Raw genomic sequence first — 12,657 nt, forward strand, 5'->3', positions numbered from 1 at the left:
AACTGGGCACAGTGGCTCACACCTGTAATTCCAGCACTTTGAGAGGCTGAGGCAGGAGGATTACTTGAGCATAGGAATTCAAGATCAGCCTGGGCAACATAGTGAGAAACCATCTCAAAAAAGAAAAATTAGCCAGGCATGGTGGCATGCACCTGTGGTTCCAGCTACTTAGGAACAGAGGTGGGAGGATTGCTTGACTCTGGGAGTTCAAAGTTGCAGTGAGCTGTGATCGCGCCACTGCACTCTCACTTGGGTAACAGAGCAAGACCTTGTCTCAAAAAATTTAAAACAAAACAAAAAAAAGTGGTTGTCTTTTTATTGTTGAATTTTAAGAGTTTTAAAAAATATATTCTGGAGACAAATCCCTTATTAGATATATGATTTGCAAATATTTTCTCCAATTTTTTTTTTTTAAGACAAAGTTTCACTTTGTTGCCCAGGCTGGTCTTGATTCCTGGCTTCAGGCAATCCTCTTACCTCCACCTCCTGAAGTCCCACAGTGCTGGGATTACAGCCCGTGAGCCACTGAACCTAGCAAAATCTAGAGAATCCAATTCTTTAGATTTTGCATTTTAGAACCAAAATGGGTCACTAAATTCACTGTTCTGTAATCCATTCTTTTCTTTAATAGTGGTTCATGTACATCTTTCAAGGTCAAGAGAAAGCTGTCACTTTCTCCCCCTATTTTATTTTCCTTGCCTCATTCTTTTTCACTGCTGCATAGCATTCCATTGTAATTTTGCCACCGTTTATTGGACCAGTCCTCTGCTGAGCTTTACAGAGCCCTTAGTTGGGATGTTAGTGAGAAACCATGTCAGCAGTGGAGACAGTCATCTCCCTGCCATGCTATCAGCTTTTGGATGATGTGAAAATGCAAGCAGGCACAGGAAATGTCTCTAACTTGCTCACACTTCCTCCCTGAACCCTTGCGGTTTCACAGCTCCTGCAGGCACGCCTCCCTCCCCGCCTGCCAGTGTCACCAGCCTGGTGCTTCTGTGAGAAAGTACCACTGTAAGAGGCCAAAGGGCATGATCATTTTCCTCTTTCACCCTGTCTAGGTTGCCAGCAAATCCCACGGGCCTCCTGACGCTGCCCCTGGGGCCACAGGTCCCTCGAGTGCTGGAAGGATGAAGGATTCCTGCATCACCGTGATGGCCATGGCGCTGCTGTCTGAGTTCTTTTTCTGCGGTAGGCAAGGGAGGAGGCAGGGGAAGGGACATGTGTCTGTGACCAGAGAAACTGCAGAGCTTGGTGGAGCTGGAGTAAACAAGGAGCTGCCCCCTAAAAGTGGAATTGGCCTTAGGGATATGGGGCCCAGGGATCTTGGAAGGAGAAAGTGGGGAGTGGGGAAAGAAAAGAAATAAATAGGCAAGGGGTGGAGGCAAAGACAGAGAAGGGAACATAAGAAGGGGCAGTGGGTTCTTTAAAAAGGCAGATGGGGCCGGGTGCTGTGGCTCATGCCTGTAATCCCAGCACTTTAGGAGGCTAAGGTGGGCAGATTACTTGAGGCCAGGAATTTGAGACCAGACTGGCCAACATGGCAAAAACCTCATCTCTACTAAAAATACAGTAAAATTAGCTGGGTGTGGTGGTACAGGCCTGTAATCCCAGCTACTTGGGAGGCTGAGGCATGAGAATCATTTGATTCCAGGAGGCAGAGGTTGCAGTGAGCCAAGCTTGTGCCAATGCACTCCAGCCTAAGTGACAGAGCAAGACCCTGTCTCTTAAACAACAAACAAACAAAAGACAGATAGTTAATGAGTAGCTAAAGCTGGGAGGAGGGTGCTGGGTTCTGGGGCCACCCGTGGTACCACTTCTGTGCGTTTTAGGCAAGTCCTTTCCCCTTTCCAGCCCCACACTCTTTATCTAAACAAATGAAGGCCTGGCCTCCATGACATTCTAGGATGCTCTGAACTAAACTCCACGCCGGGAGAGAAAGCAGGGCGGAAAGGACAGCCTGGGTGTGCCAGGGCGCCTGGGCAGGCTGACCGAGGGGGAAGGGGGCTGGGATCTACCCGCGCTCCAAAAGACTGGCCCTGTGGGGTGGGAAGGCAGCCCCCCAGGGATCAGGGGAGCTACATTCTGAGACTGTGGGAGGAGGCGCCTGGGCCCCACGACCGCAGAAGTGGGTGGCAGAGGCGCACCCGGCCCTGGGGCATCCCCATCTTGGCCTCTGCCTGGGAACTTGGCCACCCTCTGCCTTGGGGCCCCTTGGGTCTGCTCCTCTCTCTGGAGCCTCTAACTTCTCATCCTTCCTTCTTTGCAGAGAGGCCAAGCGGGAAGTTGTGTTCTCAGGCCCTGGGAAGAGCTTTCAGAGCTTTCAGAGCTCGAGAGGGGCCGGGAGTTGCTCCTTCCATATTCCCCAAAGTCAACGCCCTGGAGGGGAAGCGCAGGGCGCGGGTCCTCTCTGCCCGCCTGGGTGCGGGCGGCCTGGGGAGCGAGAGCCAGGTGCGCCTGGGATCGGCCACCTGCCGGGTACGTGCAGGGCGGGGGTCCCTGGGTAGCAGCTGACGCCCCTTGCCTTCCTCAGCGCCTGCCTCGAGCTACAACTTGGACGTGCGGGGCGCGCGGAGCTTCTCCCCACCGCGCGCCGGGAGGCACTTTGGATACCGCGTCCTGCAGGTCGGAAACGGGTGAGCTGTGCCCCGCAAGTCCTCCTTCTGATGCCCGCTCTGGGGCAGCCCCCAAGGGGCAGCTCTCCAGGGGTTCCCTTCTGGAGGAGCCTGTGGTGGGTGGGAATCCTCAGAGATAGGAGTGAGGGATCAAAAAGCGGGATACAGACGATCAGGGAGGCCATGGAAGTGCAGAACAGGGAAGGACCCCAGCCCCCAAACACTTCGCATTGCCCAGTAGGTTCCTGACACTCCCTTACTTCCCTGCGAGCACCTGGAAGCCAGGAGTTTGTTCTCTCTTACTAACCCTTCTTAGATATACCACCGCCCAGCACACAATAGGTAAGCCATGAATGGCTTTTGAATCAAGGACTGAATGAATGAACCTGTCATGAGACTTTCTGGCAGATCATTCTCTGGGCCTCAAAGACTGTAAATGCAAAGGAACCTTAATTTTCTAGGATTTTGGCATTTGGAATTATTTCTCTGGGATTTTGTAGGGAAGAGGTGAGGATGGAGGCATCTTGGCATCTTCCTTTTTTTTTTTTTTTTTTTGACACGGAGTTTTGCTCTTGTCACCCAGGCTGTAGTGCAACGGTTAGATCTGGGCTCACTGCAATCTCTGCCTCCCGGGTTCAAGCCATTCGCCTGCCTCAGCCTCCTGAATAGCTGGGATTACAGGCATGCGCCACTATGCCGGGCTAATTTTTGTATTTTTAGTAGAGACAGGGTTTCACCATATTGGCCAGGCTAGTCTCAAATTCCTGACCTCAGGTGATCTGCCCATGTCGGCCTCCCAAAGTACTTTGGCCTCATGCCAAAGTTACACGCATGAGCCACCCTGCCCGGCCAGAGGCACCTTCTTGAAGGGGAATAGTTGCAGTGCTTGGAGAGATGAGGCAGGAGATCTGAACCTCCTGAGCAGGCAGGAGAAGGTGGGTACAGATCCAGGCCACTCCCTCTCACAGGTGAGATTTCTCCCCAGGGTCATCGTGGGAGCTCCAGGGGAGGGGAACAGCACGGGAAGCCTCTATCAGTGCCAGTCGGGCACAGGACACTGCCTGCCAGTCAGCCTGAGAGGTGAGTAACTGGGGGGTGAGCTGGGAGGAATGGGGTCTTGGGGAATCTGAGGCTGGCCCCAGCCCACCTAGATTGCCTGAGCTCCTCCAGACCAACCTTCTGGTGCCTACAGGTTCCAACTATACCTCCAAGTACTTGGGAATGACCTTGGCAACAGACCCCACAGATGGAAGTGTTTTGGTAAGAATTTTGTGCAGTGGTGTTATCAGAGCCTGTGAAGCTCCATCCAAGTAATGAGAGAAGAAAAGAGGAAGAATGTGGACAAAAGTTCCCACAGATAGTCAAAGGCATCAGAGTCAATTAGTGTTTATTGAGAACCAATGATGAGCCAGCTTTTTTGTTTTTGAGACAAGGTCTCATTCTATTATTCTATTGCCCAGGCTGGAGTGCCGTGGCATGATCACAGCTCACTGTAGCCTCAACCTCCCTGTGCTCAAGTAATCCTCCCACCTCAGCCTCCCAATTAGCTGGGAGTATAGGTGCATGCTACCACGCCCAGCTAATTTTTATGTTTTTTGTAGACAGAGAGTGTCACCATGTTGCCCAGACTAGTCTTGAGCTCAAGAATCCTCCTGCCTCAGCTTCCCAAAGTGCTGGGATTATAGGTGCGAGCCACCACACCCAGCAGAGCCAGCTGTTTTCAAGAACTTACCTCACTTTTCTTCCAGATATGAAATATCTGTGATCATTGATATGCAATATGATTTTTAGTGGTATACAAGCTTTTAATGTTTTCATGGTTATAAATTTCTTTAGTGGCTTATTAGAAAAAAATCTATGACAAGCACATCAAATTTATAATTTCCTACATCATATTGCTTAGGAAGGCTGAAGTTAAACAAAAATTTAAAGGAAACTATTAAGAAAATAAGAGTATGCTCATATGGCAGATATTGTGAAGTATTACACAAATGCCTAAAGTTTAGGAAACACTGCTTTTTTTCTTTTTTTTGAGACAGAGTTTCACTCTTGTCACCCAGCCTGGATTGCAGTGGCATGATCTCAGTTCACTGCAAACTCTGCCTCCCGAGTTCAAATGATTCTCCTGCCTCAGCCTCCAGAGTAGCTGGGATTACAGGCATATGCCACCATACCCAGCTAATTTTTGTATTTTTAGTAGAGATGGAGTTTCACCATGTTGGTCAGGCTGGTCTCGAACTCCTGACCTCAGGTGATCTGCCCTCCTCGGCCTCCCAAAGTACTGGGATTATAGGCATGAGCTACTACACCTGGCCACTTTATTTCTTTTAACCCCTCAAGACACTCAGGTGAGATAGGGATCAGTGTACACATTTCACACACGAGGAAACAGGACCGAAGGATTAAGAGACTTGACCAAGGTTGCAAAGTGGTAGAGTCAGGATTTGAATAAAATTCTCATTTGATCCCAAGTTCATTGCTGTTTCCAGCCAGCATCTTCTGTGTGAGAGATAGAAGACTGAGTGAAATCCAGTATTTAAGTAGAGCTTGTTTATTTAGCTACTATTATATGCCAGGCATCAGGCTAGGTTCTGACAGGGGAAGGGGAGTGAAATACAAAGTTGATAAAGCCAGGCCGGTGGCTCATACCCATAACCCCAGCACTTTGGGAAGCCAAAACTGGATGATTGATTGAGGCCAAGAGTTCAAGACCAGCCTGGTCAACCCTGTCCCTACAAAAAAAAAAAAAAATGTTTTTTTCATTAGCTGGGCATGGTGGCACACATATGTAGTCCCAGCTACTCGGGAGGATCAGTTGAGGCCAGGAGTTCAAGGCTACAGTGAGCTATGATCACACCATAACACTCTAGCCAGGGAGACAGAGTGAGACCTGTGTCTAAAAAAAACAAAAGCAAAACAAAACAAAAAGATGACCATGATACGAGCCCAGACTTTGAAGAAACTGCAATCTGGCAGGAAAGGGCCGTAAATGAAAGAAATGACTTTGGGAGGCCAAGACAGGTGGATTGCTTGAGCCTGGGAGTTTAAGACTGGCCTGGGCAATATGGCAAAACTCCATCTCTACAAAAAAATTAGCCGGGCATGGTGGCTTGTGCCTGTAGTCCCAGTTATTTGGGAGGCTGAGGTGGGAGGATCACCTGAGCCCAGGAAGTTGAGGCTGCAGTGAGCCATGATTGTGCCACTACACTCCAGCCTGGGTGATGAGAGTGAGATCCAAGAAGAAAGAAAGCAAGGAAAGAAAGAAAGGAGGGAGGGAGGGAAGGAAGGAAGGAAGGAGGGAGGGAGGGAGGGAGGGAAAAAGGGAGGGAGGGAGGGAGGGGAGGAGAGAGAGAGATGGAGGGTGGGAGGGAGGGGAGGAGAGAGAGAGATAGAGAGGAAGGAAAGAAAAGGGAAGGAAGAAAGACGAAAAAGAAAGAGGAGGGAAGGAAGGAAGGAAAGAAAGAAAGAAAGAAAAGGCCGGGTGCAGAGGCTCACTCCTGTAAATCCCAGCACTTTGGGAGGCCAAGGTGAGTAGACACAAGGTCAGGAGTTCGAGACCATCCTGGCCAACATGGTGAAACCCCGTCTCTACTAAAATTACAAAAATTAACTGGGCATGGTGGTGGGCGCCTGTAGTCCCAGCTACTCAGGAAGCTGAGGCAGGAGAATCGCTTGAACCTGGGAAGCAGAGGTTACAGTGAGCTGAGATCACGCCACTGCACTCCAGACTGGGTGACAGAGCGAGACTCCATCAAAAAAAAAAAAAAGACGGAGAAAGAAAGAGAGAGAGAAAAAGAAAGAAAAGAAGGAGGAAGAGAAAGAAGAAAAGAAAGAGAAAGAAAGAAGAAAGAAAGAAAGAAAGAAAGAAAAAGAAAGAAAGAAAGAAAGAAAGAAGGAGAAAGAAAGAAATGAGGGGAGGGGCAAGGGAAGGGAAAAAGAAAGAAAGAGGCACCTTTTATTCTGGGAATCTTGATAATTTGATTTGGCTGGAACACAGAAAGAGAGATTGGGACCAGGAGAAGACAGGCCTGGTCTTCTCCAGGCCTGGGGTCGTGCCCAGTGTAAGCCTAGCTAAGGAGTCCAGACTTTATCCTACAGGCGGTGAGCATCCATTGGCATAGAGCATTGGTAGGATGGGAGGGACGGACACTAGAGACTCTGGAGGCAGACATTCCTTGCCTTGGTAACCAGTTGGATACAGGAAGTGAGAAAGGACTCTGAACGTTCTTATTCTGGTTGATGGTGCCCAGAAGACACATAGCAAATAGGAGACCCAAATCTTTGGCCTTTGCTTCCTTTAGGCCTGTGACCCTGGGCTGTCTCGAACGTGTGACCAGAACACCTATCTGAGTGGCCTGTGTTACCTCTTCCACCAGAATCTGCAGGGTGCCATTCTGCAGGGGCGCCCTGGTTTTCAGGGTAAGGAACTGGGGACTCAGTGGGTAAAAATACCTCCAAGTGGCTGCCCCTAGGGAGAACCAGCATGGGCTGTCAAACACCAGAGATGCTTCATTGGGTCCCTTGCGTCTGGCCTCTGCAGAATGTATCAAAGGCAACGTAGACCTGGTATTTCTGTTTGATGGTTCGATGAGCTTGCAGCCAGATGAATTTCAGAAAATTCTGGACTTCATGAAGGATGTGATGAAGAAACTCAGCAACACTTCCTACCAGGTAAAAATGCTAGTTAGGATTCTTGGTTGCTTAAACCATGAAAGGAAATTTTAGTATGTGGTATCCTCAGAGCCTATGGCATGGCTATAACTGGGTCTCTGGAAGGGATAAGAGCAAGGGGGTTGAAGGCTTCTAGGAGTCTCTCTAGTTCTCATTTCCTTTTTTTTTTTTTTTTGAGATGGAGTTTCACTCTTGTTACCCAGACTGGAGTGCAATGGCACGATCTCAACTCACTGAAACCTCCGCCTCCCGGGTTCAAACGAGTCTCCTGCCTCAGCCTCCCAAGTAGCTGGGATTACAGGCACCTGCCAGTATACCCAACTGATTTTTGTATTTTTAGTAGAGACGGGGTTTCATCATGTTGGCCAGGCTGGTCTCAAACTCCTGACCTTGTGATCCACCCACCTCGACCTCCCAAAGTGTGGGATTACAGGCGTGAGTCACTGTGCACGGCCTTTTTTTCTTTTTGAGACAGGGTCTCACTCTGTCCCCAAGGCTGGAATGCAGTGGCACGATCATAGCTCACTGTAGCCTCAAACTCCTGTGCTCAAATGATCCTCCCAAGTAGCTGGGACTACCTGCGTGCACCACTGTGCGTGACTAATTTTTATTTTTTATTTATTTTTATTTTTTAGAGACGGAGTCTCGCTCTGTTGCCCAGGCTGGAGTGCAGTGGCGTGATCTTGGCTCACTGCAAGCTCCGTCTCCCGGGTTCACACCATTTTCCTGCCTCAGCCTCTGGAGTAGCTGGGACTACAGGCGCCTGCCACCATGCCCGTCTAATTTTTTGTATTTTTAGTAGAGACGGAGTTTCACCGTGTTAGCCAGGATGGTCTCGATCTCCTGACGTCGTGATCCGCCCGCCTCGGCCTCTCAAAGTGCTGGGATTACAGGCACGAACTACTGCGCCTGGCCCATGCGTGGCTAAGTTTTAAATTTTCTGTAAAGATGGTTTATCATTGTGTTGCCCAGACTGATCTCAGACTCCTGGACGTCTCAAGAGATCCTCCTGCCTCGGCCTCCCAAAGTGCTGGGGTTACAGGCATGAGCCACTGTGCCCAGCTAGTTCTTATTTGTTTCTTTTTGAGTCTTTGCTTCCTTATTCTCTTTTCTCAGTCTCTGTAGACTGGCTCCCTTAGCACCTTTAGACCACATGGACCTATGGAAAGCTCCTAAGTTCACATGTTAAAGTTCCAAGAGGGCTTTTTACCTTTCCCTCAGCCAACGCCTCCCTTTGCAAATTCCCAGTTCTCAGAGAAGAAGCTCTGGCTGGCCTAGCTTCAGTCAGGTGTTGATCCCTGGCCCAGCCAACGGTGTCTAGTTAAGCAGGGTCACTCAGAAGAAATATGGCTACTGGAACCCATCCCTGTCAGTGACATATGTGGACCCAGAGAATAGGAGCTCAACACACAGTATTACATGAGGGAGCAAGGTTTATTTTGTTTTATTTCTGTGCTTATTTGTATATTGCCTCATTTTCAAAAGAATTATCTGAGGCAAGGATGTGGAGCTGAGTTGCCTAGGTCCTGCACAAGAAGAGATTGAGCCAGGCACAGTGGCTCACACCTGTAATCCCAGTACATTGGGAGGCTTAGCTGGGAGGATCACTTGAAGCCAGGAGTTCGAGACCAGCCTGGGCAACATAGCAGGACCCCATTTCTACAAAAAATAAAAGCTAGCCCAGTGTGGTGGCACGTGCCTATAGTCCCAGCTACTTCGGAGGCTGATGAGGGAGGATGGCTAGAGCCTGGGAGGCTGAGGCTGTAGTGAGCTGTGGTTGTGCCCTGCACTCCAGCCTGAGAGACAGAACAAGACCCTGTCTTGAAAAAGAAGAAGTAGAGTTTGGGGCTGGGCACTGTGGCTCATGCCTGTAATCCCAGCACTTTGGGAGGCCGAGGCAGGTGGATCACCTGAGGTCAGAAGTTCGAGACCAGCCTGACCAATATGGTGAAACACCGTCTCTACTAAGAATACACACACACACACAAAATAGTCAGGTGTGGTGGCACGTGCCTGTAATCACAGCTACTTGGGAGGCTGAGGCACGAAAATCGCTGGAACCGGGGAAGCAGAGGTTGCAGTGAGCCAAGATCATGCCACTGCACTCCAGCCTGGGCAACAAGAGCGAAACTCCATCTCAAAAAAAAAAAAAAAAAAAAAGAAGAGTTTGGAACAGACAAATTGTAAGAGATATATAATTGAATATCATTTCTTCCTTCCTTTTCTAGTTTGCTGCTGTTCAGTTTTCCACAAGCTACAAAACGGAATTTAATTTCTCAGATTATGTTAAACAGAAGGACCCTGATATTCTGCTGGGGCATGTAAAGCACATGTTGCTGTTGACCAACACCTTTGGTGCCATCAACTATGTCGCGTGAGTTCCCTTTTGCAAGACAGCGCGTGTCCAGTCATTTGTTCTGGGTGATCTACCCTCTTCCAGTTGCAGGGCATGGGAACTCAGTAGGTAGGTACAGTAAGGGGCAGTTTATTGTCTGAATTAAAGTGGAACAATTTTACTGCAGGTTCTTTTGGCTGTACATAACAGAAATCTACTCCGTACTAATTAAATCCAAAAGAGAAAGTCTAAGCCAGGTGCACAATCTGTAATCCCAGTGCTTTGGGAAGCTGAGGTGGGAGGATCTCTTGAGCCCAGAAGTTTTTGTTTGGTTGGTTGATTTTTGTTTTTGTTTTTTGAGATGGAGTTTTGTTCTTGTTGCCCAGGCTGTAGTGCATTGGCGCGATCTTGGCTCACTGTAACCTCCGCCTCCCAGGTTCAAGCCATTCTCCTGCCTCAGCCTCCCAAGTAGCTGGGATTACAGACCTGTGCCACCATACCCGGCTAATTTTTTTTGTATTTTTAGTAGAGATGGGCTTTTACCATATTGGCCAGGCTGGTCTCAAACTCCTGACCTCAGGTGATCCACCTGCCTTGCCCTCCCAAAGTGCTGGGATTACAGATGTGAGTCACCACACCCGGCCTATGAGCCAGGAGTTTGAAGCTGCAGTGAGCTATGATCACATCATTGCACTCCAGCCTGGGCAACAGAGCAAGATCATATCTCTAAAAAATAAAAAATCATTAAAAAATGAAGAGCCAGGACACCAATGTGGCTGGAGAGAAATAAGTGAGAGGGGGAAAATAGTAGGTGATAATGTCAGAGAGATCATGAGGGTCTGGATGGGTTAGTGACTTGGAGGCCATAGTGAGGACTTTGGCTTTCCTCTGAGTAAGATGAGACGTCATTAGAGGTTTTGAGTAGAAGAGTGATGATCTGATTTATGTTTTTTAAAAGATCCCTCTGGCTGCGGGGTTGATATTAGACTGTGGAGGGGGCAAAGGCGGGTAGAAGCGATAGGGCCAGTTAGGACGCTATTGAAAAATCCAGATAGAGACAATGGTTGTCTAAGCCAGGGTGGAAATTCATGAACAGGACCCGCAATAGGCACATGTCTGTGTGGATGGAGATTGGAGAAGCATTTTGCATCCAGATAGAACCAGAGGTCTTGATAGCAGGTGTTCATGGGTAAAACGGTTCACATCTCCCTGCTGTTCCAGCAAGAGCTACGGCCAACCCAACTTGCTCAGAGGGAGGTTGTGGGCAAGGCAGGAATTTTCTTTTTCATTTTTTTAGAGTTAGGTCTCACTCTGTTGCCCAGGCTGGAGTGCAGTGACGTGATCCTAGCTCACTGTAGCCTTAAACTCCTAGTCTCAAGCGAACCTCCTGCCTCAGCCTCCTGAGTAGGGACTACAATCACACACCACCATGCCTGGCTAATTGTTTTCATCTTTGTAGAGTTGGGGTCTCGCCATGTTGCCCAGTCTGGTCTGGAACTCCCAGGGCAGAAATCTTTAGCCTTGGCCCATCTCATGTTCAGTTCTCCCTTCTTTATTTATTTTTTAAATTTTTTTGAGGGTGGAGGATTTTAGCAAAAAACAGCAAGCCTGCTAGACAAATTCTAAAAAAGCTGTAACACTAGTTCTCCCTCCTTCATCTCACATGCACAAGCACCTCCTCTGTGCTGGGAGCCAGAGATACAGCAACAAATCCAACATGGTCCTTTCCTTGAGGAACTCATGGTTTAGGGGGAAAATTGACAGAGAAGTCATGGTAATTCACTGGGTTCACTGCTATAGTAGAGATCAGGAGGCGGGCTGGGGACTATGGGAAGGCAGAGGAGGTGCTGGAAGAGTGTGCTCTGGAAGAGTGACTCCCCAATTTTCTTAAGCTGTGGGACCCTCTTTTCCACATTGAAATCTCACTTGGATCAACATCTGTAACTGATTAAAGAGTGGTGGCCATGTGGTTGCAATGGAGGGTGGGAAGCCCAGAGTCATTCCTCACAAAACCTCCTCCTCCTGCCCATGGGCTCTGGGACACCCTCTGGACTGCCCAGGATGCAATGTGAGGACCACTGGTCCAGAAGGAAAGGAGTGGCAGCAAGGAGGTTTAGAGGTGACTGCAGGATTCCAAGCTGCAGGCTTGGAATCCCGGCCTGGGAGATCCAGGAAGGGCTTTTGCATAATCAGTATGGCGGTGACTTGATGAGCAGGTGGGGAAGGAGACCTCAGGCCCTGGTTTGGGGGAGTCTCTCACCTTCTCCTTTCCTGGACACAGGACAGAGGTATTCCGGGAGGAGCTGGGGGCCCGGCCAGATGCCACCAAAGTGCTCATCATCATCACGGATGGGGAGGCCACTGACAGTGGCAACATCGATGCGGCCAAAGACATCATCCGCTACATCATTGGGGTAGGGTCCCGGCTGCTTTCTACATCTCGCCTTCCCTCTCCTCTTTCTGAACCCCAGGCCCCTTTCTTCCTGGGGCCAAACTCTTGTGAAAATAATAGCAAACTGGACTGAGGTTTGGGGGATTTCAGCTCCTCATTCTCCACTCCCTCACAGATTGGAAAGCATTTTCAGACCAAGGAGAGTCAGGAGACACTTCACAAATTTGCCTCAAAACCTGCGAGCGAGTTTGTAAAAATTCTGGACACATTTGAGAAGCTGAAAGATCTATTCACTGAGCTGCAGAAGAAGATCTATGTCATTGAGGGTGAGTGACAGGCCCTGGGAGAGGGCTTGGGAGGCTGAATATAGAAATTCCCCTGGGACATCAGGCCAGGCTCAGCAGATCACATGCCTGTAATCCCAGCACTTTGGGAGGCTGAGGCAGGTGGATCAATGGAGCCCAGGAGTTTGAGACCAGCCTGGGCAACATGGAGAAACCCCATCTATACCAAAAATACAAAAAATAGCTAGGTGTGGTGGTGAGTGCCTGTAATCCCAGCTACTCCGGAGGCTGAGGCATAAGAATCTCTTGAACTCAGGAGGCAGAGGACGCAGTGAGCCAAGATCGCACCACTGCACTCCAGTC

General features: G+C 49.2%; 1 protein-coding gene and 1 non-coding gene across 7 annotated transcripts in view; one reads left to right on the plus strand and one right to left on the minus strand.

The window, feature by feature from the left end:
* The first annotated feature begins 952 nt into the window (after positions 1-952).
* ITGAL (integrin subunit alpha L) overlaps positions 953-12,657 on the plus strand; it is a 52,540-nt gene continuing 40,835 nt past the window's right edge. For 3 of the 6 annotated variants that reach the window (XM_033218123.1, XM_033218122.1, XM_033218124.1), the window contains exons 1-9: positions 953-1,188; positions 2,531-2,633; positions 3,598-3,692; positions 3,805-3,872; positions 6,914-7,031; positions 7,153-7,283; positions 9,512-9,657; positions 11,900-12,032; positions 12,186-12,336. In XM_033218123.1, coding sequence (XP_033074014.1) covers positions 1,128-1,188; positions 2,531-2,633; positions 3,598-3,692; positions 3,805-3,872; positions 6,914-7,031; positions 7,153-7,283; positions 9,512-9,657; positions 11,900-12,032; positions 12,186-12,336 — 1,006 coding nt within the window. In that variant the 5' untranslated portion in view covers positions 953-1,127. Of the gene's footprint in view, positions 1,189-2,530; positions 2,634-3,597; positions 3,693-3,804; positions 3,873-6,913; positions 7,032-7,152; positions 7,284-9,511; positions 9,658-11,899; positions 12,033-12,185; positions 12,337-12,657 lie in introns of those variants that run through there. The other 3 variants (XM_033218125.1, XM_033218126.1, XM_033218127.1) reach the window with 2 other exon arrangements.
* On the minus strand, positions 11,200-11,260 carry LOC117088866. Its single transcript, XR_004439383.1, has one exon. It is a non-coding gene; the product is annotated as a U7 small nuclear RNA (small nuclear RNA).

The sequence above is a fragment of the Trachypithecus francoisi genome, unplaced genomic scaffold (genome assembly GCF_009764315.1).
Source record: "Trachypithecus francoisi isolate TF-2019V2 unplaced genomic scaffold, Tfra_2.0 Lachesis_group10, whole genome shotgun sequence".
Classification (NCBI taxonomy): Eukaryota; Metazoa; Chordata; class Mammalia; order Primates; family Cercopithecidae; genus Trachypithecus; species Trachypithecus francoisi.